At 42.6% G+C, this 27,067-nt stretch overlaps 1 protein-coding gene across 1 annotated transcript in view; it reads left to right on the forward strand.

The window, feature by feature from the left end:
• Tbk1 (TANK binding kinase 1) overlaps positions 1 to 27,067 on the forward strand; it is a 42,327-nt gene that overhangs the window by 12,563 nt on the left and 2,697 nt on the right. The window contains exons 5-20 of the mRNA XM_075953993.1: positions 2,120 to 2,301; positions 7,107 to 7,267; positions 10,349 to 10,459; positions 12,575 to 12,754; positions 14,505 to 14,701; positions 16,430 to 16,488; positions 16,834 to 16,925; positions 19,476 to 19,577; positions 21,192 to 21,270; positions 23,192 to 23,313; positions 23,408 to 23,484; positions 23,978 to 24,017; positions 24,871 to 24,972; positions 25,083 to 25,179; positions 25,645 to 25,751; positions 25,895 to 25,966. Coding sequence (XP_075810108.1) covers positions 2,120 to 2,301; positions 7,107 to 7,267; positions 10,349 to 10,459; positions 12,575 to 12,754; positions 14,505 to 14,701; positions 16,430 to 16,488; positions 16,834 to 16,925; positions 19,476 to 19,577; positions 21,192 to 21,270; positions 23,192 to 23,313; positions 23,408 to 23,484; positions 23,978 to 24,017; positions 24,871 to 24,972; positions 25,083 to 25,179; positions 25,645 to 25,751; positions 25,895 to 25,966 — 1,780 coding nt within the window. The remainder of the gene's footprint in view (positions 1 to 2,119; positions 2,302 to 7,106; positions 7,268 to 10,348; positions 10,460 to 12,574; positions 12,755 to 14,504; positions 14,702 to 16,429; positions 16,489 to 16,833; positions 16,926 to 19,475; positions 19,578 to 21,191; positions 21,271 to 23,191; positions 23,314 to 23,407; positions 23,485 to 23,977; positions 24,018 to 24,870; positions 24,973 to 25,082; positions 25,180 to 25,644; positions 25,752 to 25,894; positions 25,967 to 27,067) is intronic.

The following is a 27,067-nucleotide window of genomic DNA, read 5'->3' on the forward strand; positions in this document are numbered from 1 at the left end:
AACTAAGACACATACATTAAAAAAAAAAAGTCTTAATTGAAAAGGAAAAATGAAATTTTGATGATGCTAAAATGTGAGTGAATCTTGAAAGAAACAAGAGACAAAAGATCACAGTGTCATGTAATCCCACTCACGTGAAATGTACAATACAGGACAAAAAGCCGCTGAATGAGCGTGCTCAGAGGACAGAATATGAGAGCGCCTGCTAGTGCCTGCGGGGCTGCTCTAACCCTCAGAGAAAAAGTTGTCGCTTGGAGCATGATAAAACTGTGCTGGTGCTGATGTCAAGAGTTGTACAACTCTATTAAAAACTATTGAATGATATACTTTTTAAAAATGAGTGGTAAGTCATAATAAATACACACACACACATATTTCATTTATCCCGTTATTTTTTAAAAGACAAGTAACACCTTCTTGGAAAGAAGTAGTCAAATGTTTGAGGAGGCCCGAATGTAGTAAGTGCCTTATCTGGTGACCCTGCCTGTCAGCCCCACGGTGTTAATGTGTTAATTCCAGCAGTGTCAATGCCTTTGCCCTTAAGAACACGGACTGAGCCGGGCGGTGGTGGCGCACGCCTTTAATCCCAGCACTCGGGAGGCAGAGGCAGGCGGATCTCTGTGAGTTCGAGACCAGCCTGGTCTACAGAGCTAGTTCCAGGACAGGCTCCAAAGCCACAGAGAAACCCTATCTCAAAAAAACCAAAAAAAAAAAAAAGAACACGGACTGAAGCCGGGCGGTGGTGGCGCACACCTGTAATCCCACCACTCGGGAGGCAGGGCAGGCGGGTCTCTGTGAGTTCGAGGCCAGCCTGGTCTACAAAGGGAGTTCCAGGACAGGCTCCAAAGCTACAGAGAAACCCTGTCTCAAAAAAACAAAAGCAACAACAACAAAAAAGAACACGGACTAACTGGCACTAACCATAAACACGCCTCTATGGAAATGAGAGTCACACTGTGCCCTTCTTTTGCTACTTCTTTACTGATTTATATGTTGAAGCCAGTTCATTTTTTTTAAAGACTTATTTATTTATTATGCATACAATGTTCTGGTAACATGTACATGCCAGAAGAAGGCACCAGATCTCACTATAGATGGTTGTGAGCCACCAGGTAGTTGCTGGGAATTGAACTCAGGACCTTTGGAAGAGCAGGCAATGCTCTTAACCGCTGAGCCATCTCTCCAGCCCCAAGCCAGTTCATTTTTAGTGATTTTTTTTTTCCCCAAAATAAAATAACAATAAAACAAGAGCTGGGCATGATAGCACACCCTTAATCCCAGCTTAAACTGTGGATCTCTGTGAGTTTGAAGCCAGCCTGGTCTACAAGGCAAGGTCCAAATCAACCAGGGCTGTTACACAGAGACCCCATCTCAAAACAACATGTAAAACTGTTTCTGGGCTCTTTCTTATTCTGTCTATATCTCCAAAGGTAGTTCTGTAGTCATTGCCTTAAGACTCTTGCTCATTTATCAGCCAGCAGACTTCTGTGGGCCGTAATTCTTATCTAAAACTCCTTGTGGTTGAAACATGAGGCTGGCTGGGCGTTGGGGGTGCACGCCTTTAATCCCCGCACTCGGGAGGCAGAGGCAGGCGGATCTCTGGGAGTTCGAGGCCAGCCTGGTCTACAGAGCTAGTTCCTGGACGGGCACCAAAGCAACAGAGAAACCCTGTCTTGAAAAACGAAAAAAAAAAAAAAAAGAAAGAAACATGAGACTGTACATATGCATACTTGTGCATGGGGTATGTGTGCATGTGGGTATTTGTGGAAGAGGAATCTCTTTCTTAGAATAAAAGGACATGGGCTAGAGAGATGGCTTAGTGGTTAAGAGCACTGACTGCTGCTCTTCCAGAGGTCCTGAGTTCAATTCCCAGCAACCACATAGTGGCTCACAACCATCTGTAATGAGATCTGGTACCCTGGCCTGCAAGGATACATGCAGGCAGAATACTATAGACATAATAAAAAAATGAATCTTAAATAAAATAAAAGGGCATTGAGCCAACTTGTACAAAACCTTAAGTCTGAGTGAATATGAATGTCATATCTGTGAATTTGAGACGTGTGTACACACAGAGGCTTCCATCACAATTTCCTGTATTTTGTGTTTGTTGCTGAAGTGGGTGGAATGAATCACCTCCGAGAGAACGGCATCGTGCACCGTGACATCAAGCCGGGCAATATCATGCGTGTCATAGGGGAGGATGGACAGTCTGTGTACAAACTCACAGACTTCGGTGCTGCTAGAGAACTGGAGGACGATGAGCAGTTTGTGTCTCTGTACGGCACAGAAGAGTACTTGGTAAGTCACATATTACTAGAAATTTCATTTTAATGACATGATAGATGTATTACACATGGGGTGATTGGTCACAGTCTGTAAAATGGTATATCATTTTTATGACAAAAGATTCCATTTTCTGTTCAGATGAGTATGGTGTATAAGAAGGGAACTAAGAAATGCTTTCTAAGTATCCTGTCATTTTCTCTTGGACAGTCTCAGAGGCTGTTCTAGTTGTAGTAACTCACAGCTTTGATCCCAGCTCTTAAGAGGCAGAAGAAAGAGAATGGGTACAAGTTCAAGGCCAGCCAGGTCTACATACAACATTCCAGGACATCCATGGCTGTATAATGAAACCCTGTCTCAAAACAAAAAAGCCAGCAACAAAAACTCTTGGTTGTTTTATAGCTATATGTTGTAGTCGGAGTGGCGGGCTGAGTCCCCGCACCCGGCCGCCTGAACGGCTAGCTTTTCCCGAAATAATTACACGGAAACTGTATTCTTTTAAACACTGCCTGACCCATTAGTTTCAGTTTCTTATTGGCTAGCTTTTACATATTGATCTAACCCATTTCTATTAATCTGTGTAGCCCACAAGCTGGCTTACCAGGAATGATCTTAACCTGCGTCTGTCTGGAGTGGGAGAACCATGGCGACTTCTTGACTCACCTTCTTTCTCCCAGCATTCCATTCTGTTTACTCCACCTACCTAAGGGTTGGCCTATCAAATGGGTCTAGGCAGTTTCTTTATTAATAAGAAATCACTCCCACATCATTTCCCCTTTTTCTGTTTAAACAAAAAAGAAAGGCTTTAACTTTAACATAGTAAAATTACATATAGCAAAAACAGTTATTAAGCAAGAATCACAGTTACAATATTTATATCTATTTTATCTTTTATCATAACAATGGAAAACTGTAACTACCTATCCATTCTTCAACTCCATCAAAGACTCCAGAAGGATATAATATTACCTAAGTAAATAAGAACTAAGAAACTTCAAACTCTAGAAATAACAAAGACATCTTGCTGCCTGGACAGTCACCCAAAGTTCTTTTGTACTGTTGGGGCATCCATCTTCAGCCTTCAGGCCCATAGTATCCAGCAGACATTTCCATGAAGCAGGCAATTTCAAAGACAGTTCAGTCACTATCTGCTGTGTCCTGCAGAATGTCTCGCAGACTCTTTCATGAGTCATGAACCCCAAAAGACCGTCTCACCTTTAGGCAAGTTCAGCAGTCCTCTCTCTGTGGGTTCTCTGTGTCCATTTTATGCAAGAGCATAAATGTGTCTCTGTGTCCAGGCAAGAGCAGTTTCTTGCCCAAATGGCTATCAAACTCCATAAGGATCCTCTTCGATGCCCATCTTCCTCTCGAAGTAGATTGGTGCCGCCAGGAGCAGACATGTCTCATTGTCATGAAAAGTCCTAAGTTATTAAAATATTTTAAATGCCATATTCTGTAGCCTTTGAGAGATATGAAGAATGCCTATCTGAAATATATCTCTATATATCTAGAAAATCTAAGTAACATGACTACAAACTTGACTATTATTTATGATTATCCATCAACAACCTATATTTCCTAATTATACATTACATTTTAAAAATGAACTACACAATCACACCTTATTCAAGATCAAAAATACATATACATATAACAAAATTGACCTTAAAATCCATACCAATGCAAATTATTCATACCTATATCATATCCCCCTTTAAATGTAAAAGAACATTTATAAACAATTTTTGGGAATATGGGCGCAGTTATTTCTCTCCAAACTGCTTCCTGCTGAATGGGGGCGTCGTTAATTAGGTCTTTCATGGTATAACCTGTGTGCCAGGGTCATCTCAGTTGGCAGTTGAGCAAAGCAATTTTCTGAAGATGTTCACAGCAACCCTTCAGGAGGACGTGGTCCATCATACCAAATTGTAATAGAAGAAATCCACAGGGTCTGGTCCTCTGTGAAAACAAAAGAAGACCCTCTCCAAAGCATCATATTCTTAGACCCAAATTTTGAAATCGTAATACCCTTATATCCATTCTGGTTTAGCTTGGCAGCCCATGTAATGAAATGTCTCTCTGTACTTAGCTCCTTTAGAGTCAAAAATTTTAAAGAAAGCACAATGTACATAATCCAGACTCTCTGTGAATTTTTCATTTTTACGTGGCTTAGTTTTCTTTATTTCTTTTAATCTCTTAACTATCTGTACTCTGTCTCTTTAAAGACTTTACCTTTTTTTTTTAAACCATTAACTTTATTCTCTATATTCTTTTTCTTCTCTCTCTCAAGCCTACGTACATTCATCCAACAGTATGGTCTTTTATGTCTGAATCTGTTTTATTGTGAATCTGTAACATTTTTTTACTATCCAGGAGCATTTCTTAAAATGTTAAGCAGTTTTTAAAAACTTAAGTTGCACCATGTACAGGTAATACGGTAATAAGGTACAGCCTGTTTCCTGCCCAGTCTAAACCTTAACTGCGCTGTTTTTATGGTAATTACGGTAGTTCCTACCTGAGACCAGCACAGTTCAGCATGGCGGAGCTGAGCAGCTCCTGCCTCAGAGCCATTTGGTGCCTCTGAGCCACACACAGTTCCAGGCACACAGCAGTCCACATTGCCATCAACCAAGCCGTAGAGCTTTACTCCAAATGCTCCATTCAAAAGCTCTGTCTCCCACAGGGGCCAGACAGAGATCGCAATGGCGGCACAGCCCAGAAAGCCGGCATTTTAAAACAGCCAGTTTTTTCCTGCTGCTGAGTCAGGACAATTTCTTTGCGGCACGCAACCCACAAACAGCAAAAAGCTGTCGTAAATTCTCTCTCTGTCTCTGTCTCTGTCTCTGTCTCTCTCTCTCTCTCTCCTTTTTAAGCCCTCTCAGGTTTTACGTGGAGTTCATTAGCACGTTGGGTGCCACTCTGTTGTAGTCGGAGTGGCGGGCTGAGTCCCCGCACCCGGCCGCCTGAACGGCTAGCTTTTCCCGAAATAATTACACGGAAACTGTATTCTTTTAAACACTGCCTGACCCATTAGTTTCAGTTTCTTATTGGCTAGCTTTTACATATTGATCTAACCCATTTCTATTAATCTGTGTAGCCCACAAGCTGGCTTACCAGGAATGATCTTAACCTGCGTCTGTCTGGAGTGGGAGAACCATGGCGACTTCTTGACTCACCTTCTTTCTCCCAGCATTCCATTCTGTTTACTCCACCTACCTAAGGGTTGGCCTATCAAATGGGTCTAGGCAGTTTCTTTATTAATAAGAAATCACTCCTACATCAGCTATATACTAATACAATGCACCTGGAGTTTTGGGGGGGGGTTGTTTTATTAACTATGTGAAGGTATCATTTCCCTGGAATTGAAGTTACAAACATTCATGAGCCGCCATGTGGGTGATGGCAATTTAACCCAGCTTTGGAAGAGTGGCCAGGCTCTTAACTGCTGAGCCATCCCTCCTGCCCCAATGCAATGGATTTGTATTAAAAACAAAGGCATCTGAAAACTTGAGAAACATCTGGCCAGGCAGGGCTCAGTTTGGGCTCAGTGCACTGAGGACTGGGCAGTTTTGCTTTGGCGGGAAGTAACAACTGAGTAATTGCTGAAAAGGAGCATGGGACACTTCAGGGTGGTTAAGTTTTAAATTTTCATTACATTTATTTATGGGGTGGGGCATGCGTGTGCGGTGACACCCCTGTAGAAGTCAGGACGGCTGTAGTAGTCACCGGTCCCAGGGACTGAAGTCAGGGGTCGTCAGGGTTGGTTACAGGTACCTTTACCCACTGAGCCATCTCACCAGCCCAGGATTTATTAAAGTTTTTATTTGTTCTGGGGGCCAGGGTCTGATGTAACAAAGGGTCGTCACAATCTTGATATGTAGCTGAGGCTGGCCTTTCTGAGAGCTGGAATTACAAGTGTGGACCACTAAACCTATCCAGAGCTGTGTTGGCAATGGTGTTGGTGTGTGTGTGTACATATGTGTATGTGTGCATACATGTAGACATGCTCATGCACACACACATGCGTTCATGGGTTTTATATGTATGAGCAGGTGGTGGGTTTGGGTATAGGCAGAGACAGGAGGACAACCTGACGTGTCATCCTCAAGAATACCATGCATCTTTTTAGAGACAGGGTTTCACTGTCCTGGAGTCTGTCAATTAGCCGATGCTAACGGGACTAGAGCCTGTGCCTCTCCTTCTCCAGCTCTGGGATTACGAACACATACCACCTTGCCTAGCATTTTTATGTTATTATTTGTTTGATTAGGTTTCTTAAATGGAAGGTATTTCTATAAACAGAGACATGATCCAGTAAAGAGGGGAATACTTATGCATAAAATAAAGGGATAATAGTGAGTAAGCATTGACTTCTGGAATTGGTGAGATCACATGATGGCGTAGCACAAACGCGAAGTTAGCCTTCGATAGGAGTGAGTTTTTTGTAACTGAACAAGAGGCCTGACAGCTGCACAGGCTCACTCAGTGAGTCAGTGTTTGGAAGGGCCTAACAGAGCGGTGATCTGATTATACTTTCCTTTCCCCTCAGAGGTTTGAGGGGTGCACCCAGGTGTGCTTGTGGAGATCAGAGGTCAAGGGTAAGTGTCTAACTGTTTTTGAGATGGTCTCTTGCTGGACCAGGACCCCAACAACTGGCTAGATTGACTGGTCAGCAAGACCCAAGGTCCTCCTACATCCACTCCCCACCTCAGGGCTCCAGGCAGGTTCCACCGTGCCAGCTTTTTACACGGCCTTTGCTGTGAATCTGAACTAGGTCCTCGTGCATATTAAGACATAAGTTCATAACGTTTCTGTTTTAGCATCCTGACATGTATGAGAGAGCCGTACTAAGAAAAGATCATCAGAAGAAGTACGGGGCTACAGTTGATCTCTGGAGTATCGGAGTGACATTTTACCATGCAGCTACCGGATCGCTGCCATTTAGACCATTTGAGGGGCCTCGCAGGAATAAGGAAGTGATGTAAGTGCTTGTTCCATCCAAAGGGAGACATAATTTTTAATGTATATTATCTTGTTTCTCCATAAGTTTGAGAAAATGAAATTGAAAATGGCTTTTTCTGATACTTGATGCTACCCAGATTTTACTAAGAATGCAGCCTTCTAAGAGTGTTGGCATAGTTATCTAAATCATGTTTAAATGTCTACAAAGTAAACCTAATATCTAGTCTTGGGTTCGGTGTTACCTCCATGTCCCTGAGATTTACTTTAGCACGCTTCATTTCTTTAGTCCACTTTGTGTTTGTCACTTTTTCTCCATGCAGCTGAAAAAAATAATACCAGTATAATTCTGTAGAGAAAAACAACCAAAGAAATTTTTTAATTAATTTTATTTTTTTAATTTTGTGTGCATTGGTGTTTTGCTTTAATGTATGTCTGTGTGAGTTTGTCAGATTCCCTGGAACTAGAGTTACAGACAGTTATAAGCTGCCATGTGGGTGCTGGGAATTGAACCCATGTCCTCTGGAAAAGAAGCCAGTGCTCCTAACCTGTGAGCCATCTCTGTAGCCTCGGGACCAAGGAAATTTAATTCCAACCTTCCATTGAACTGATTGACTATCTTAAAAATAACATTTTGGCAGTAATTTTGTCACAGGTTCCATCCAGAGATAAACCTGGTAGTGTAGTATACAGTTTAAAATTTTTATTTTATGTGTGTAAGTGTTGAAGATTGAAAAGGCCAGAAGATTGCCTGGAACTGAAGTTAAAATGGTTGTGAACTGTTGCATTGTTGCTGGGATCTAAACCCAGATCCTCTGGAAGAGCAGTCAGTGTTCTTAACTGCTGAGCCATCTCTCCAGCCCTTAGCATTGTATGCATTTATATGCTGCCATATTATTGGGGAAATGAGCAATGCACAGTCACTAATAATAAACAAAGAAAAAGAAAAAGTAGAGAAATTTCTGGAGTGAAATTTATTATGTAATTCATCTGTACACTGTGTGTGTTTGGGTCTCTATTGCTGTGGTAAAACTCCAGAACGGAAAGCAGTTTGGGGAGGGAAGGGTTTATTTCATCTTACAGCTTGTAGTCCATCAACCCAGGAAGTCAGGGTAACAACGCAAGGCAGGATCCTAGAGGCAGGAGCTAATGCAGAGGCCATGGAGGGGTGCTGCTCACTGGCTTTCTCCTTCTGGCTTGCTCAGTCTGCTTTCCTTAACACTTCAGGACCACCCGCCTAATGTTGACACCACCCCAGTGAGCTAGGCCTCCTTTGTTAATTGTTAATCAAGAAAATGCCTTGCAGATTTGCCTGTAGGCCAGTGTTACAGAAAGGCATTTTCTCTGTTAAGATTTCCTCTATCCAGATGTCAAGGTTTGTGTCAAGTTGACAAGAAACAACCAACACATTGTGCTTCACTTCATTTTAAAAGAAATTGTCAAAGCCATTCTGCTGCATCCCTGAGTGTTGGAATTGTGTGTATAGCCACCATCCCAGCTTAGATGTTGCAGTGCCCGCCTGAGCCTGCTTTACAACAGTGCCCTTTTTACTAAAACCCTCCTTTCGTTTCCTCCTTATATGTAAGTTGTCCTGACATGTACACACATCTATGTTCACAGATACATTTTAAAGCAGTGACAACTTTAGCTGTTCTAAAAGTGGATGAAATAAATTAAAGTCTGCTGCTTGTAAGAAAGGAAACATGATTCACAAGCAACCCAACAACTCTGCATGATCACTCTGTGGGCACCTGTACAATACTGGGATATCTCTGTTTGTATAGAACACACCTCTGTGCAAGCACTGATAGCGATATTTAGTGTTACCTTGGCATCATTAATGACCGTCCGACTGTATCGGTGAGTGGTACACTCCTCCCGGCACAGCCATGGTATCTTGGCATCATTAATGACTGTCCTACTGTATCGGTGAGTGGTACACTCCTCCCAGTACAGCTGCATTGCACCTGCATCAAATTTGCACATGATTAAGGTTCACATGTGAATCTTGTAAAGATTAAGCTCTTGAAGAATTTGCACACCTTAGCAATACTGTCATTAATTCTCTTCACTGCTCTTCTGCATTAACTTCACATCTCTATTTATTCCTCCAAAACTGGACCCAGCACATGTGAGCACTCCTTATTTTTCACAAATTATTTGGTTTTTTGAGACAGGGTTTCTCTTTGTAGCTATGGCTGTTGTCCTGGAACTCGCTCTGTAGACCAGGCTGGCCTCAAACTCAGAGATCTGCCTGCCTCTGTCTCCTGAGTGCTGGGATTAAAAGTGTTTGCCACCACTGCCTGGCTAATTTCTTTATTTTAAAGCATTTCTTGAGGCAGAGGTTAAGGCTGCTTCTGTAGAGAAAGCAGTAGTCTGCATCTGTCTTACTGGTTGGGTCTAGTTTTTAAAAAATACATTGGTGTGCCCAGAGCACATTTGTTTAGATGATAAACTAAAACTGATCAGACAGAATACTGTTGACTGTAAGAAGGTACTGCCAATTGACGCTGGATGCTTTCATTCGGATACAGGTGTTCTTAAGAGCGCAGCATGGCAGAGACTAAGAGGCCTGCTGCCCTGACTTAACCACATCTCCCTGTCCCCAGCTTCCCCAGCCAGCCTGGCTGTTGCACATGTTTATATCACTCATCAGCTTGGCTTTTCATTTCATGCATCTGTTCCTACATGTGTGTTACTTTTTGACTATGAAGAGGGTTTTTCTGATACTGTGCTATGTATAGTTTTAGCTCCCTCTTAAAAAAAAAGTAATTCCATGACTCATTTTGCAGTAATATTATAGTCTGCTTGGCTGTAATTATATGGTTAAAAAAGATTAGGATTTATTTTATAGCCTAGAGATTTCAGTGATAAAGCTTTTTTGTGTTGCTCATTTTTCAGATGGAAAAATTAATGTTTTTTGTTGTGAACATAAATGCTGTTCACTCCAGGCTCCCAAATGAAAATTTGTTATGACATAGAGATAGTATCCCTACAACCACCATTCCACTTCAGTCAGTCCCACAGTCTGCTCTGTGTAGCAGAGGACACAGTGTATCACGACATCACGGCCTGCTTATCTTACTCTGCTGCTCCTCCCCAGGTACAAAATCATCACTGGAAAGCCTTCTGGTGCCATATCTGGAGTACAGAAAGCAGAAAATGGGCCAATTGACTGGAGCGGAGACATGCCTGTTTCTTGTAGTCTTTCTCGGTGAGTGTACCTAATTCTTAACCTTTGACATCTTGTGTTTAATCTCTTGGTTGCCTAAAAGTCACAAACACATTCAAATATTTAAGCATATTTTTAGTGCTGGCTTTTTTTCTGTTGGTTTGTTTTTTGAGGCAGGGTCTTGCTATGTAGCCCAGGCTAGCCTTGAACTCCATATGTAGCCCAGACTGATAATCCTCCTGCCTCAATGTCCCACATGCAGGGATAACGGGCAGGGACTCTCCCACTGTTGGCTCTTTAGTTTTTAGTGGAGTTTTATTTCGATTTTTTAATTTGCATTTGGGGGTGATGTAAACATTCTGAACTTTGGGGATAATTTCCTAACAATAGAAGGCATGTGTTCTCACTTGTCTTGAAATTCTTTGCAATGTAGGGCTCAGACAAAGGACGTTGACACTGATGGCCACGAACAGCGGTGTAACGAGGAGTGAGGTTTTCCTGGTGGTGGTGGTGCACTCAGTAGCAGCACAAATCTTTAATCCCAGCACTCGGGAGGCAGAGGCTGGCAGATCTCTATGAGTTCGAGGCCAGCCTGGTCTACAGAGTGAGTTCCAGGGCAGCTAGTGCTACACAGAGAAATCCTATCTTGAAAAACCAAAACGGGGAAAAGGTGAAACCAAAAAACAAAAAGGAAAACCACCAAGTTTAATATTCTCCTTACTTTGAAAAAGTATTCAGGTTATTAAAAGAGTAAAAAATAAGTATTTCTGGGCTGGCCATAGTGAGATGAACCTTTAATCCTAACACTTGGGAGACAGAGGCAGGAGGGTCTTTGTGAGTCCCAGGACAACCATAGAATAGCTCAAAAAAAATACCAGAAAAGGGCTGGAGAGATGGTTCAGTGGTTAGGAGCTTTACCTGCTCTTCTAGAGGTCCTGAGTTCAATTCCCAGCAACCACATGGTGGCTCACAACCATCTGCAGTGAGACTTGATGCCCTCTTCTGGCCTGCAGAGATACATGCAGGCAGAATACTGTATACATAATAAATAAATAATTTTTAAAAAATACCAAAAAAGAAAAGAAAATTAAGCATATATAGTGCTTTTTCTAGCATTTCAGATGTTTACAGGATCTTACATAATTGATCAGTCAGAACTCTATTATATTGTCAGATTGTCCCAAAGAAAGGATTAATAATGTCAAATTGAAAGTAGCTGGGCAATGTGGTAACACACTTTTAAACCCAGCACTCTGAAAGCAGAAGCAAGAGCATCAGCACAGGTTCAAAGCTAGCCTGGGCTACATAGCTCTAGGATGGCCAGAACTGCATAGCAGTGAGTCCCTGACTCAAAAAAAAAGTTTCAAACTAACTAAAAATACTGGGTGGTAGTTCCTGCCTGTGACCCCATGGGGTTTGAGGCCATCCTGGGCTACATAATGAGTTTCAGGGTACCCTGAACTATACAGTGAGACTACCTCAACTGCCCCATCCCCAACTCCTGGGGAGGGAGCAATACCTTAAGTTTCATTATTTTACTTTTTTGGAAAACATTTTCTGAAAGTAAACTCGTGTAACTAGATTTGCCAAAAGACATGTGCTGTGTTGGAGAGTACAGCTTTACAGACACAGCGATTCGTGTTATAGTCGGTGGCAGAACATTACACTGACGGGACCTCGGGGAGCCTGGCAGAATGTAACGGGCTCAGGCCGGGGTCCTGTGCTAGTTGTTGGTATATTGCTGAGTCAGTGCTGTCGTGGTCTGAGCTACAAACAGACGGCTGATTTCTGGACTAAAGCAAACCTCATCCACAGCAGCTGTTAGCATAGAAGTCTTTCATCAGAATTACTAGGCTTGAAAAGGTGCTTTTCGTGATTTTTGTTTATGTCAAATGGTAAAGATTTTAAGTACCTCAAGGGAGCAGTGAAGACCTCTAAGGAAAAGAACTAACCCTTCTAACTGTCAGGACTGGAGGGAGATGGGGGGGGGGGGGACACCGAGACCACAGAACAAAAGTGACTAAGCATTCAAATACAGGAGCCTCTGGAGACTACTCTTATTCAAACCGCCATGCAATTCCTTGATTTGTGTTTTCTTTGTATCTTGTGGCTCTGTGCTGTGGCTCTCTCCAGGTAACTTTGTAAATACTGTTGTAGGGGTCTTCAGACACTGCTTACCCCAGTTCTTGCAAACATCCTTGAAGCTGACCAAGAAAAGTGCTGGGGTTTTGACCAGTTCTTCGCCGAAACTAGTGATGTCCTTCACCGAATGATAATCCACGTTTTCTCGCTGCAGCAGATGACAGCACATAAGATTTATATTCATAGCTATAATACGTAAGTGCTTCTGTGTTCTTCTCCCGTCTATGTGTTGTGTAATATAATAAACATCTCAGCCAGGAGAACAAATGGAAAAGATGCCTTTCTGTCATCAACAGCACCCATGTCTCGGGAAAACTGACTTTAAATGCTTAGTGAATTCCTGGTCACTAATTGGAAGTAAACCCTTTTACTTTTTTCTTAATACACAGATAAGTTTTACTGTGTACTTACAGAGCTTAATGTATGACTTCTTTCAAGTACTGTGTACTGGTAAAAATGAGCTGCTTTATTGAAAGTATACCCTCTTTAAAAACAAGAGTGCTGGACGGTGGTGGTGAGTGCCTTTAATACCAGCACTTGGGAGGCAGAGGCTGTTGAATCTCTTGTGAGTTCAAAGCCAGCCTGGTCCTTAAAGCGATTTCCAGGACAGCCAGGGCTGTTACACAGAGAAACCGTGTCTCTAAAACAAAAACAGCCTAAGGTTTAAATATAATGGAATTTCTAAATTTAGTATAGCTTAATTTACATAATTAGCATGAAAACTTTATGGATACTGAAGAAATAGTCAACATTTGTTTTGCATAAATAAAAATACCAGGTGATATTTTAAAAACTTATGTAATAAGATTACACATGACTAAATATTCACCTGAGTGTAAAACTTGGGAAGGAGTTAGATGGATTGTATCAAAGTAACCATAGGTAGTGGTGGCAGCTTACTGTGTTGCATGGTGCTGCCATTGAGTCCAGCCCTCTGCTGAGTTACATCTTACAACCACGTGTGAATTCTACAGGGATGTCAGAGTAGGATCAAGAAGCTGTGTGGGCATTCTTGGGAGATATGGGCAGGAGGATCACCACAAGTTCAAAGCCAGCCTGGTCCACATAGACAGCTCTGGGCCGACCAGTGTTATATAGTGAGACCTCGCCTCAAAACACAGCCAAATTAAGAATCAGATTCATACTTTGTGCCTTAGTCTGTTCAACAAAATTTATATTAACAGTCTTGCTATCTCAAAATCCATGAAAAGGGGTCTGGAGAGTTGGCTCAATGGTTAAGAGCACTGAAGAGGACTAGGTTTGATTTCCAGTACCCACGTGGTGACTCAAATTGTCTGTAACCCTTAATTCCAGGTGTGGGAAATGTTTGCTTATCCTGCATGAGGCCCTGACTTCAACCACAAGCACCAAAAACTGAAAATAAAAAGAATATAGTTTACACAAAATATTCAGATATTAATAACCTAATAACTAGATCTAATACAACATAAACAAAATATAACCTTAGATTATTTTGTCATATTCTGGTTCTTTATAGCCTGAATGAACTGACATCATTGTTGTGGACATGCACTTGAGTTTAAAACAGCACCCAAGTCAGCAGCTTCAGGCAGAGCCACGTCTCACTGTTGGCCGCCTTTGAGCGTGTGGACCTGTTCAAGGGGACTTTACCTTTTCCCCGAAAACATGATTTTGAAAATACTCTAATTTCTTAGAATGTTTAACAAAAGTTTTATAGTTGTGTTTCAGGTCCTGTTCTTGGCTCTGCATATTTATGTCACTTGATCTTCAATATAAAGAGACACGATAGGGTCAGGTTTTATGGAGTTCCCATTTTAGTACGTCTTTAGTGTCCACATTAACAAGCGAGGGCTTAGAAGACGTGTTCAGTCGTAGAACACTGGCAGAGGAGTGTTGCTGACGTGCAGGTTTGACCTCCAATTCCATCAGCGTCTGTCATCCTTTCTTAACTTCCCTCACACAGTGCTGCTGTATTCCATGAACTGGTATATAAGCAAACTAAAATTAATTCTGCAAATCAAGAACTTATCTATGAAGGACGACGCTTAGTCCTAGAACTTGGAAGACTAGCCCAGCATTTCCCTAAAACCACAGAGGAGAACCCTATCTTTGTCGTAAGCCGGGAACCCCTAAGTACCATAGGACTGAAGTACGAGAAAAGTAAGTTGTGACCTTTGTCATGTCCTCACTGCCCACTGAATCAAACGTCTGTCGCTGGAAAACTGATGCTCAGTTTTATAAAATTGATACTGATTTTAATGTAAACTATAAATATTAAAATTTCATAAATTAGTTTATAAAGATTGCAAAATTGAAAAGCCTCATAATTTTTCTTCTATTTTGCCTCAGCATCTCAGCATTTTGTTTTGTGGAGTGTTAGTTTGTCATGCTTTACTGTAAGTGTTTGTAGTGTTTGGTAACTCCCAAAATAACATTCCTATCATAAAGTTCAGAAAGTATTTACTCTGTCCAGTGTATGTAGGACATTCTGCCATTCTTTAGAATTTAAGAAAAAATTAGATCAAAATCTTCGAAATTTTTTAAATTGTTTGTCCTACTGGTGGGGAAAAAGGACTTATCCAGAATTTTGAATCCATGTTGAGTTCATATTAATATTAAACTTCAATATTAAGTTTAGATTGAAAGACAGTGTAGAATTCATTGTGTTAGAATATATTTAAGAAACAAAAAAAAAAATGAGGCTTGGGGCTAGAGAGATGGCTCAAAGGTTAAGAGCACTGACTGCTCTTGCAGAGGTTTCTGAGTTCAAGTCCCAGCAACCACAGAGTGGCTCAGAGCCATCTATCATGAAATCTGGTGCCCTCTTCTAGCCTGCAGCAAACATGCAGGCAGAGTGCTGCATACATAATAAAATAAATAAATAAATCTTTTTTAAAGAATGAGGCTGGCGAGATGGCTCAGTGGGTAAAGGTGCTTATTCTGGAAGCCTGACACCTGAGTTCAATCCCAGAGCCCGTGAGAAGGTGGGAGGAGAGAACCAACTCCATACAGTTGTTCCATGACATCTACATTATGCCATAGCATGTATGCACATAATAAAAAGGAAGGAATAAAACACTTGAAAAATATTTGAGGTTAACTGGGCAGTGGTGGCACACACCTTTAATCCCAGCACTCTGAAGGCAGAGGCCAGTGGATCTCTGTGAATTCAAGGCCAGCCTGGTCTACAGAGTGAATTCTAGTACAGGCTCCAAAACTACTCAGAGAAACCTGTCTCAAAAAACCAAGAAAGAAAAAAGAAACATTGGAGGTGGCTGTTAGGAAATGAGCATTCTAAGTGCACGAAAGGAGGGCCTGGAATCTGTTCCACACTATCACTGAGAGTCAAGGTCTCTCACTGAATCTGGACCACTCCTTTGTTTTTGTTTTTTGTTGTTTCTAGGCTGGCTGACCAGCAAACTCTGGGAATCTGCCCATGTCTACCTCCTCAGTGCTAGGGTCACAGGCTCAACCAGCCACTCCCAGCTTTTTACATGAGTGCTGGATCTGAACTTAGGGCTCACGATTGCACATCGAGTTCTCTTACTCTTGCCCACTGAGTCATCTCCCAGCCTCCTTTTTCTTTTTTTTTCTTTCTTTATTTTTTTTTCTCTGTAGTTTTGGAGACTGTCCTGGAACTAGCTCTTGTAGACCAGGTTGGCCTCGAACTCACAGACATCCACCTGCCTCTGTCTCCCGAGTGCTGGGATTAATTAAAGGCGTGTGCCACCACTGCCCGGCCCAGCCTTTCTTTTAAAGCTAGGGAAAATGCCTTAGAAGATTGACTCCTGTGTGTTTAATTTAGACATTCTGCTTGCCGTAGAAAGAATAAAATCATGTATCCACACATATTTGTTTCTAATTTAAGTTTTTTACTTCATATTTCAGTTTCCCTACCTAAAGTGCATCCACGTTATGATTTAGATGGTGATGCTAGCATGGCCAAGGTTAGTATCTTGTTGAATTACCAGTAGTGGAAATAAGAATGGTATTGTGTTCTGTGTGCCTTAGGAAAATATTTAAAGTATTATCCAGTCCACATTGTTTTACAATCTAGTTTCCTTTCTTAAACTCAGTAAGAGGAAACTCTCTCCATTAAAACATGCTTATAAAATGTCAAGAATTGAAATATTTATTACAGTTACATATATCTAGCTTTTAGACAGTGGTAATTTATTTACCTGATGGAAATATGAAAGCCTTTGGAATATGGAAATATGACTGCTTTTGTGTGACAGTTTCTCTTACCTTGTCCACTCTCAGCACCAAACACTACCTTTCTTTCTCATCAGGCAGTGACGGGTGTCGTGTGTTACGCCTGTAGAATTGCCAGTACCTTGCTGCTTTATCAGGAATTAATGCGGAAGGGGATACGGTGGTTGATGTAAGTAACAGACTGCAATCTGAAATGCGTCCTTCCCACTGACCTCATTAACCTGGCCGTGCCGCCTCACTGACCGCTGCCACTGCAGCAGCTAGGGTCACAGCTTGATTCTGCTGCACCACGTTTGCCTCACGCTGTTTGTAGAACAGTCGGCATTATTTCTGTTGAGACCTCCAGGGTAAACAGTCTGAGTTTCAAACCCACACAGCTCCGTGTAAAGTGTATAGTCCTCCTTCAAAGACCCTGACACGGGTTTATTTGCTCTCTTGGGCTACGTTGACATTGACATAATTAAAGCAGTGATAATGTGTACATTTCAATTGCGCAAGTCAGGGCCTTCCAGTGTGGCACAGAGTGATGCAGCCATCCCTGCTGAGCTTAGACCATTGCATCACCTCAGAAGTGCCCAGCAGCTCTTAGCCCCACCCCCTAACCTTATACATCACTAATACACCATAGATATGCCTATTGTAGACATTGCATGTACGTGGATGCACACCTATGTGTATATACTCATCTTGACAAGCAGACTAAACTTTTTTTTTTACTAATCATCTCATACAGTTATTCTCAAACAAAAAATTGATCTAATGAAGTGTTGTCATCCTAAAAATTACCTTAAGAAATAAAAGTCTTAGACTGAGGATGTAGTTTAAGGTGGTCAAGTGCTCACTTTGCAAGAATGAAGACTTGAGTTCAACCCCATTTTTTATTAAACAAAGGAGGTGGAGGCACAGTGTCAGAGGATTGTAACCCACCTCTGAGAAGGCAGAGACAGAGTCACTCAGCCTGGCTGGCCAGCCAGCCTGACAAGTCCCAAGTCTCAGAGGAAGACCCTTCTGAAAAAGAAAGATGGCACTTGAGAAAAGCCACTGCTTGGCCTCTGGCTTCCTCCCCCCCCTCCCGTCTCTCTCTCTCTCTCTCTCTCTCTCTCTCTCTCTCTCTCTCTCTCTCTCTCTCTCTCTCTCTCTCATGCATGCACGCACACATGGAAGATGTGTGTGATTTGGGTCTTTTTTTAACCGTCTATGGCTCATGGAGGTCATCTTTCTATCTGGTAAGAGTAAGTGCATCTCATTTGAGAACCGTCTATGGCTCATGGAGGTTGTCTTTCTATCTGGTAAGAGTAAGTGCATCTCATTTGAGAACCGTCTATGGCTCATGGAGGTCATCTTTCTATCTGGTAAGAGTAAGTGCATCTCATTTGAGAACCCTGCTGTTGCTGTGCCCATGTCAACTGCGTTCTGCAGATGCAGTGAGACCTGGTACCGAAGGACACCTCTCCCAGGCTCACCTCACTGTAGGTCCTGGGAACCTAATGCTTGAACAGCCCATATAAGCTTACAAAGACATGTGTGTCCCTGCAGCGTTCTTACTCCTGAGCCAGAGGCTCACTGTGTAGCCCAGACTGTTGTCAAATTCATGATCTTCCAGCCTCCACCTCACAAGTGCTGGAACCACAGGCATTGTGCTACCTCAGCTTGCTCTTGGTGTTTAGGTTTCTTTCCTGTGGCTAGTGTTGTGTCAAACAAAAATACAGCCTTGTGCTTGTGATGACTTTCAACCTGGTCTGGCCTCTATTTCTAAACCTGGTTTTCTGTCTCCGCTAAGAAGCTTTGTGCTGGGAATGGCTTAGTGCCAGGGTGACTTAGTGCTGGGATGGCTTAGTGCCAAGAAAGCTTAGTTAGTGCTGGCCTGGTTTAGCACCAGAGGATGCCTTAGTTAGCACTAGGATAGCTTAGTTAGTGCTAGAATGGTTTAGTTAGTGCTAGAATGGTTTAGTTAGTGCCAGGAAGGCTTAGTTAGTGCCGGGATGGCTTAAGTGGTGAAACTGGTTTTTGGCATGTCTAGAAGAAATCTAAATGCACCAAATACAAACAGCATTTGGTTTTTCTGTTTTTCTGTCCCTGGTTCAGTGGTGTTAATTTGCTATAGCTTAAGTTTAAAAAGCCTTTTTCATGTAATCACAGTGTCAGGTTTTTTTTTAAGGGTCTGTCATATGTTAGACTTCCTTGGCCACATGTGATGTCTTCCTTGTCTTTCATATGAATCTCTCTAAAGGCCACAAGTACAGATTTTAGACCTTGTTTGCTGGTCACTATTGTACCTTGTGTATGTAATTCACAGTGCCATGCTCTTCAGAGATCACACATGCTGCTATAATAGCATTAACTGTAATAACAAATATTACACAACTTGTTTCTGTGACTATAGTTTTTGCTCCTTAATGTATTTTTAATGCCGTGGGTTTCTACAGTTTTGACCTAATTAGTGATGACAGCCTACAAGTGTAGCTGCCCCAGGTGTGTAGGGGTCATACAAGCGCTTTTGCTTTGTTGTTGTTGTTGTTGTTGTTGTTTTTAATTGAACCCCCTACAAGAGGGTAACAGACTGGCTAGAGTACTGCCTGGCACAGATATGCTTTTAATAGTACCCTAAAAAATGTGATTTGGCACTTAAACTTTATCAAATGTGTTTGAAGTAGAATTTCAGTCTAATTAGTGGTAGTCCAAAAATAGTATTTAACTAATAGGATAACATTATTTTTAGTGAATTGGTGAGAGATGATTACAATGAAACTGTTCACAAGAAGACAGAAGTTGTGATCACGTTGGATTTCTGCATCCGAAACATTGAAAAGACTGTGAAAGTGTGAGTAGAGTCGTCGCAGACTGACCTCTGTCTTAATCACCACCAGCACGGCGGGACACAGTGTGCCGAGGGTTTATTTATGCAGCAGCTCTGGATTCGTGGCTGCTCCATCTCAACAGGGAGAACATCAGGTTTCTTATAAGGAATTAACACCATCATTTTGATGGCATTTCTAACACCTTTTCTGAGTGGCAGGCAGTGGGAGGTAGGACTATCTCTTATCTCTCTTGGGAAGCAGAGATGAACAGGAAATATAAAACTTCCATCAAAGCCGGGCGGTGGTGGTGCATGCCTTTAATCCCAGCACACAGGAGGCAGAGGCAGGTGGATCTCTATGAGTTGAGGCCAGCCTGGTCTATAAGAGCTAGTTCCAGGACAGGATCCAAAGCTACAGAGAAACCCTGTCTTAAAAAATCCAAATAAAAAAAAAAGAAAATCTTCCATCAACTAAGCAAGTAAGAAGCGGCAGCTGAAACAGCCTTTGGGTAGTGTTTTGGGAATTTTAGGAACAACTTTTTGAGGGGCCACTGAGATGGTTGAGTGGGTAAAGGTGCTCTCTGCACAGCGTGGTAACTCGAGTCCTATCTCCAGATAGGCTGGAGGAGAGTACAGGTCCATTTTCTTCTGACCTCCGTATGCATGCTGTGGCATGCACAGCCCATGCACACACACACACTCACACCATTAATAAGTTTTATTTAAAAAAAAAAACTGCAGCCTGGCGGTGGTGGCGCACGCCTTTAATCCCAGCACTCGGGAGGCAGAGGCAGGCGGATCTCTGTGAGTTCGAGACCAGCCTGGTCTACAGAGCTAGTTCCAGGACAGGCTCCAAAGCCACAGAGAAACCCTGTCTGGAAAAAAAGAAAAAAAAAACTACAGAATTTTAGCAGTGACTTTTAATTTATTCTTGTTATTCTTCTGTCTGCTAAAGTATACATTTTTAATATGCATATATAATTCTAAAATCTGGTATTTTGACCATTATCCTGACATAACATGATTTGAAATTCACTTCCTTCTCTACTTTTTCCTAATCTGCACATGTATATTGGAAGTACACAGTATATAATGGAAGTACACAGTATACAATGTGTACTGATTCTCGGTATGCAGTCCCAGATTCCCAGTAGAGATTCTGATCGTGTCAAAGCATGATATCGGAGCCCCTGCTGTTCCTCCACAGTTCATCCCATGACTAAGATCACTACTAAGTAACTATGAAGTGTATAGTATATACAGTGTGGATCCATAGCACAAGGGCAGGGTCTGTCCTGGGCTGGACGAGTAATTGGCATGTAACTTCATTATACTCAGATGGTGTGAAACTTAAAATATAGGAAATGCTTGTAGAATTTTCCACAAAATAATCTCTGACTACCATTGACCACTGGCACCTGCAGCCTCCTGAAACAAAAACCACAGATAGAGGAGGAACATCTGTGTAGGAGACGCCTCCTTTAGGAAGGCAGCAAAGGTTTCTTAGAATCTCTTACCACATAGACCTTGACTAAGTTTTTTATTAAGTGATTATAGTAATAAAATTCACTTCATAAACTACCTCTAGAAATCTATATTTGTTACTCTTATTCGTTTTCTGATGTGTTTTTCATACAGATATGAAAAGTTGATGAAAATTAACCTAGAAACAGCAGAGTTGGGTGAAATTTCAGACATACACACCAAATTGTTGAGAGTAAGTATTGGTGAATCGTGACAGTTACAGGGTGGACCATAACCTGTTCTCTGTCTGCGCTTCCTGAGAAAAGTGTCACTTCCAAAGCTCTATGGAGAAAAGAGACTGTGTGTGTGTAGGCTTGATATGATTATATCTTATTCTATATGTATTCTTAACAATATATATGATAAACAATTATATTTTATTCTATATATATTCTTAGATATACACATACACCATATCTACCATTCAGTTCTTTGTGCTATTTCCAAATGCTTTCTGTATTTTCAGCACATGTGAATTTTATCTCTCCTACCTCCCATCCTACATTTTCTGCATTTTTTGTTTTTAATCCTTCATGCTGTCATGTAATAATGGATGTTCATAATTGGTTCTTTAACATGCAGTCAAACATTGGTGATTAAACTTGCTTAGAAATGACTGCAAATTCAGAAACATCTCTTTGAAAAGTAAAGGATTGGGAATCCTTCGGCAGTGGGTCATTTCTATAACTAGAAAAGACAGTAAGGACACAAGTTTGCTGAACACAAAATAGGTGTCAGAATGGATTTCTCTTTAATGCAGAAGTCCACACAGTTATGTACTGTGGGAGCTGATTACCGACTCCTGGGCTGCCTGTTTACCCAGACACTCCTGATGGGCTGAATAAGGCCTTTCAAAAGACCTAAATTATATTCAAGTTATGCATATATATGTGCTGCTCTGTGCATGTGTGTACAGGTGTCCCTGCCTTGATCCCCTTGAAGCTGGAGTTGGAGGCAGTTGTGAGCCACCTGATGTAGGTGCCAGTCCTCTGGAAGAACAGTAGTAGGTGCTCTTTAACCACTGAGCCTTCTCTCCAGCCATCATAAGGCCTTTAGTAGTTCTTTTGTAGTTTTGGTTTCTCTGTCTCAAAAATTGTCAGCTTCTTTATCTCATCAGTTAAATAAAGGCAGAACTATGTGTTCCTGCAAGCCTGTAGCATTTAAGGGATTCATAAGGTGGAAGCTAGGATATAAAGGAGGGCCCACAAAACAGCTCAGCAGATAGAGACACTTGTTGCCATGCCTAATGCCCTGAGCCAATTCCCAGAATCCTCCAAACAGAAGCTCCACAAATTATCTGACCACCACACATACACTGTGCCATGTCTGCACCCATTCACACAAAGAAAGAAACTGGAATTAAAAATTTTTTTATAAATAAGGAAATCTGAGGGCAGGGATTGAATAGCTTGCTTGGTAGGACCTGAGCTCCATCCCCAGAACAGCCAGTAACCACAGTGCTAGAACACTCCCTGGGATTTACTGCCAACCGCTCAGCCCAGTCAGTCGTGGGTTTGACCTACTCATGCATGTACCCGCTGCACACAGACAGGGAACACGGTAGCAGCCTGCTCCTCTTTCCATAGTGGACTGATCTTTAGTTGTTCTTGTCCATGGTTTTAGATCTAGAACAGTGGTTTTCCAAAGAAGGAATCACGATGAGTAACGGACTATGAAGTTTAGTGCTTGCGGTCGGTGGCATCCTTAGAGAGGATAGAAAATGTCAGAGCACATCGCATACTACAAGTCTCTGCCCCGTGAATAAAACTTTCACTTTACTCACACACTTTAAATGATACTTAAAACATTGGGAAAATTTTTAGGAGATAAAGTTATTTAAAAGTCAGAAACAAGAGATGTAGCTCATTTGCTTGAGTGAATCCTTAGCATAGAAGTTCTAATTTTAAAATAGCACATATGCCTACCACCACTCCCCCTCAAACAACAACAACAAAAACAGTAACTAAAGGTGTTTGTGAGTATCCTGCAGCAGTCAACAGAATGGCACATTGAACAGCAGGATCAGCCTCACCTGAAACCAGGAGAAACAGCGGAGACCCTTAGACCGAGCCTCCCATGGTTGGCATTCTGACCTAACCCGTTGCTGTGTTTAGCTCTCCAGTTCCCAGGGGACCATAGAGAGCGGCCTTCAGGACATTGACAGCAGGCTGTCTCCAGGGGGTTCGCTGGCAGACACCTGGGCCCATCAGGAAGGCACTCATCCCAAGGACAGAAAGTAGGTTTCAGCCTTGGGGGAATTTCTGTTCCTGTTAACTGTCCTTTGTTGCATCAATCCCAATAATTTACTTGGGTTTTTCTTCCTTACATAGCGTAGAAAAACTCCAAGTCCTGTTAAATTGCATCACAGAGATTTACTATCAGTTCAAAAAGGACAAGGCAGAGCGCAGTAAGTAACGTTTGCTGTTCCTTCATCTCGTGTGGGCTCGTGAGTATGGGTGGAGCAGCACACCTGTGCCGTTTAAGGCGGCTGCTTAACAGGGTGTGCGGGGAAGGCTGATGAACCAAGTTAGTGCCAGCCACGAACCCTCGGTCTTCTGGAGCCTGGCCGGCAGCACACAGGGAAGGCTCCTGGTGGCCTGGGGACAGAAGTCAGCAGCACATCTGACACTGCTCTGCTGCCTTATGCTGCCCAGGCCTCTCTTTTTAAAGAAAAGCTAGAGATGTGAGCTTTATTAGAAATATCCTGACTTAAATGTTGATAGTTAATTTTCCTTTTTAAATCATAACTTCATACTAACCAAATTAAAGTGTAAATGAGCCATATGTAGCCCGTGGGCCCCAAAACTTTGATGCCCACTTCAAACTCTGAGCCTTTTGGAAGCAGTGATCTCCAAGGAGCTCAGCTCTGCATTAACAGAAGTGCGCTTTTCCGTTTTCAGGACTCGCTTATAATGAAGAGCAGATCCACAAGTTTGATAAGTAAGTATCCAGGCTGGGTTAAAACCGGTCCTTTTCGCTGCGTATCTGTAATATCTTTATTTCTTGTTAAAGTTGGGATTAGTTACAGGTTCCACTGTGGGTCCACATTGTTCAAGCCCACTCATATGGTTCCTGGTTGGGAGGGCCCTAGGACAGAAGAATGGCTGAGAGAAAGGCCCAGTTCTGCTCACTCAGCTGTCTCTGCCTCCATGCCGTGCTTACAGATGGCAGTGAGGAGAGCTCCTGAGGCCAGCACAGCCCTTAACTAACTCCAGCCAATAGGTATTGGGGCTGGAGATGGCTCAGTGGTTAAAAGCACTGGCTGCTCTTCAGAGGACGCGAAGTCAGTGCCCAGCACCCACATCAGGTGGTTCACAACAACCTGTGCTACGGCTCCAAATCCACAATAATTCTAAAACAAAACAAAACAAAAAAAAACATGAATTTCGCCGGGCGGTGGTGGCGCACGCCTTTAATCCCAGCACTCAGGAGGCAGAGGCAGGCGGATCTCTGTGAGTTCGAGACCAGCTTGGTCTACGAGAGCTAGTTCCAGGACAGGCTCCAAAACCACAGAGAAACCTGTCTCAAAAAACCAAAAAAAAAAAAAAAAATAAAAACCCATGAATTTCATGTATTTCAAGTGTTTTTTTTTGACTTTCGAGTCAGGGTTTCTCTGCATAACCCTGGCTGTCCTGGAACTCGCTCTGTAGGTGAAGGTGGCCTTGAACTCAGAGATTCCCCACGGGCTGTAATGAAAGACAGTTATGTGTCACTGTGCCTGGCTTGAAGTGTTTTTAATCAGAGGTAGAAATTGTGAGGTAATTTTAAGCCTCATGTTTTTTCTAATTTGCAGACAAAAACTGTATTACCATGCAACAAAAGCAATGAGCCACTTTACAGAAGAGTGTGTTAAGAAGTACGAAGCTTTTCTGGATAAGTCAGAAGAGTGGATGCGGTAAGGAGACTGCAGTGGGGACGGGAGGTCGGCTGTGCAGTGCACTGTGTGCTATGTTTAAGTGACAGTCCCAGGAGGCTGCTTGCTAACAGGCTCTTATTGGTTTTCAGAAAGATGTTTCTTCTGAGGAAACAGCTGTTATCTCTAACTAATCAGTGCTTTGATATCGAAGAGGAAGTGTCCAAGTATCAAGACTACACTAATGAGGTACAACCCTGAAGTGGAGGAAAGAGCTTTTCTGTGAGAGGACTGCAGGAGATACATGCATGCCAGAGGACAACTCTGGGGTGCGGTTCTCTCCTCCAGCGTGTGGGCTCCAGGTGGCTCGGGTCGACAGGCCTGGCAGCTCCCATGCTGCCCACCGTCTCTCCCTCGCTCACTTTGCTTCCAGATGTTGAACAATTGAAACACCTGATAATTCATCTTTGATTGTTTGTAAGGAAAATTGCTTTAGAGGGTGTTGGCTTCAATACTTAGCACTGATGTCTTTGAAACAGGAACTCAAAAACTGTATTGGGCTGTAGACTAGTGGTTAAGCGCCTGCCCAGAGTGCATGAAGTTTCCCACGCCCCTGCAGAGTCGGTATGGGGAGTCCAGCCTTCCTGAAGCGCTAAGTGGTCCTTGATTGGCAGTATGTGCCTTGTCTAGAGACACCTTTGCTTTATGTTACAGTTACAAGAAACTCTGCCTCAGAAACTGCTTGCAGCCTCTAGTGGAGCCAAGCATGCCATGACCCCGATTTACCCCAGTTCTAACACTTTAGTGGAGATGACTCTCGGGTAAGCAACTTTGTTGGAATTTGGAATAGCGCTGCTTGTTCTCATTACTGTGCGTGGTGTTATTTCATGACGGCTTAGATTACACAACTAAAACACTGCAAATTAATTCTCGGATGTTGAGCGTCTTTGCTTTATCCCCCTAGTATGAAGAAATTGAAGGAAGAGATGGAAGGCGTGGTTAAGGAGCTGGCTGAGAACAATCATATTTTAGAACGGTGAGTGGCGTGGGCTTGGCTGGCGATGTGGCTGCAGCTGGATCAGAACATCTCTGCTTCTCTGTCCTTCTCTGTTCGGAAGGTGTAGTGATGAGACAGGCAAGGGACATCTTGGCCCTTACTCTTCCTTCTCGGTGTGATGGGAAACTTGTGATGCCCTTTGGCATTGGTTTTTGTTGTTACTGTTTTGTTTTTGACAGGGTCCCACTCTGTAGCCCTGGTTATCCTGGGACTCACAGAGCTCCACCTGCCTCTGCCTCTGCGCCATCACGCCTGCTTACTTGACTCTGCACAGGGATCTTTGCCACTTGAGTTTCCCATTTGGGCCTTCACAGTTGCCCAGACAACAGTACTGGGGCTGAGAGGTCTCCAAGGCCACTGCACACCTTTTATTACTGAGGAGGAAAGCAAAGTTCTGTCCTAAGGAATGTGCTTGTCTTAACACAGTACAGTTCATGCTGAGGAATGGCACTGGGAAAGCATCTCCCGTAATTAAACTAAGAGCAGAAACTGCATTCTCAATGAAGTCAGTACAGTTCATGATATCACAGCCTCAGATCCGAGCCACGCCCTGCGGACAGGGCTCATGGGTGCATGGTAAGATGCCTGCTGGTGTTCAGGGCTTCAGAGGAGTTGTGTCCTGCAGTGCCAGCTGTCAGAACACCTCAGCTTCACTTGACGTTTTTTGGTTGCTGTGTATTTAGAAGCCTTTGGCTGTGCTAATTTTTCATGACTCCTCCCCCGTCCACACATACATTCACTTGCATGAGTGAAATGTTTGGAACCAGAAGTGTTTGAGGCTCCTGAATTTTTCCAGATAATGAGATGTGGGCCCAGCACGGGGGGGGGGGGGTGTTCCATATGTCCCTTATACACAGCCAGATGCAGGCCCAGCACTGTGGGTGTTCCGTATGTCCCTTATACACAGCCAGATGCAGGCCCAGCACGGGGGTGTTCCTTATGTCCCTTATACACTTAAGCTGAAAGTAATTTTATACAAAGTTTGCTATGCCTGCATTATAAATGCATCTTGTCACAAGAGGTCAGAATTTTTATTTTGTGCCTCTTGTCAGTGCTCAAAAGTTTCAAGTTTTGGATTAT

The sequence above is a fragment of the Microtus pennsylvanicus genome, chromosome 20, assembly GCF_037038515.1.
Source record: "Microtus pennsylvanicus isolate mMicPen1 chromosome 20, mMicPen1.hap1, whole genome shotgun sequence".
NCBI classification, from domain to species: Eukaryota; Metazoa; Chordata; class Mammalia; order Rodentia; family Cricetidae; genus Microtus; species Microtus pennsylvanicus.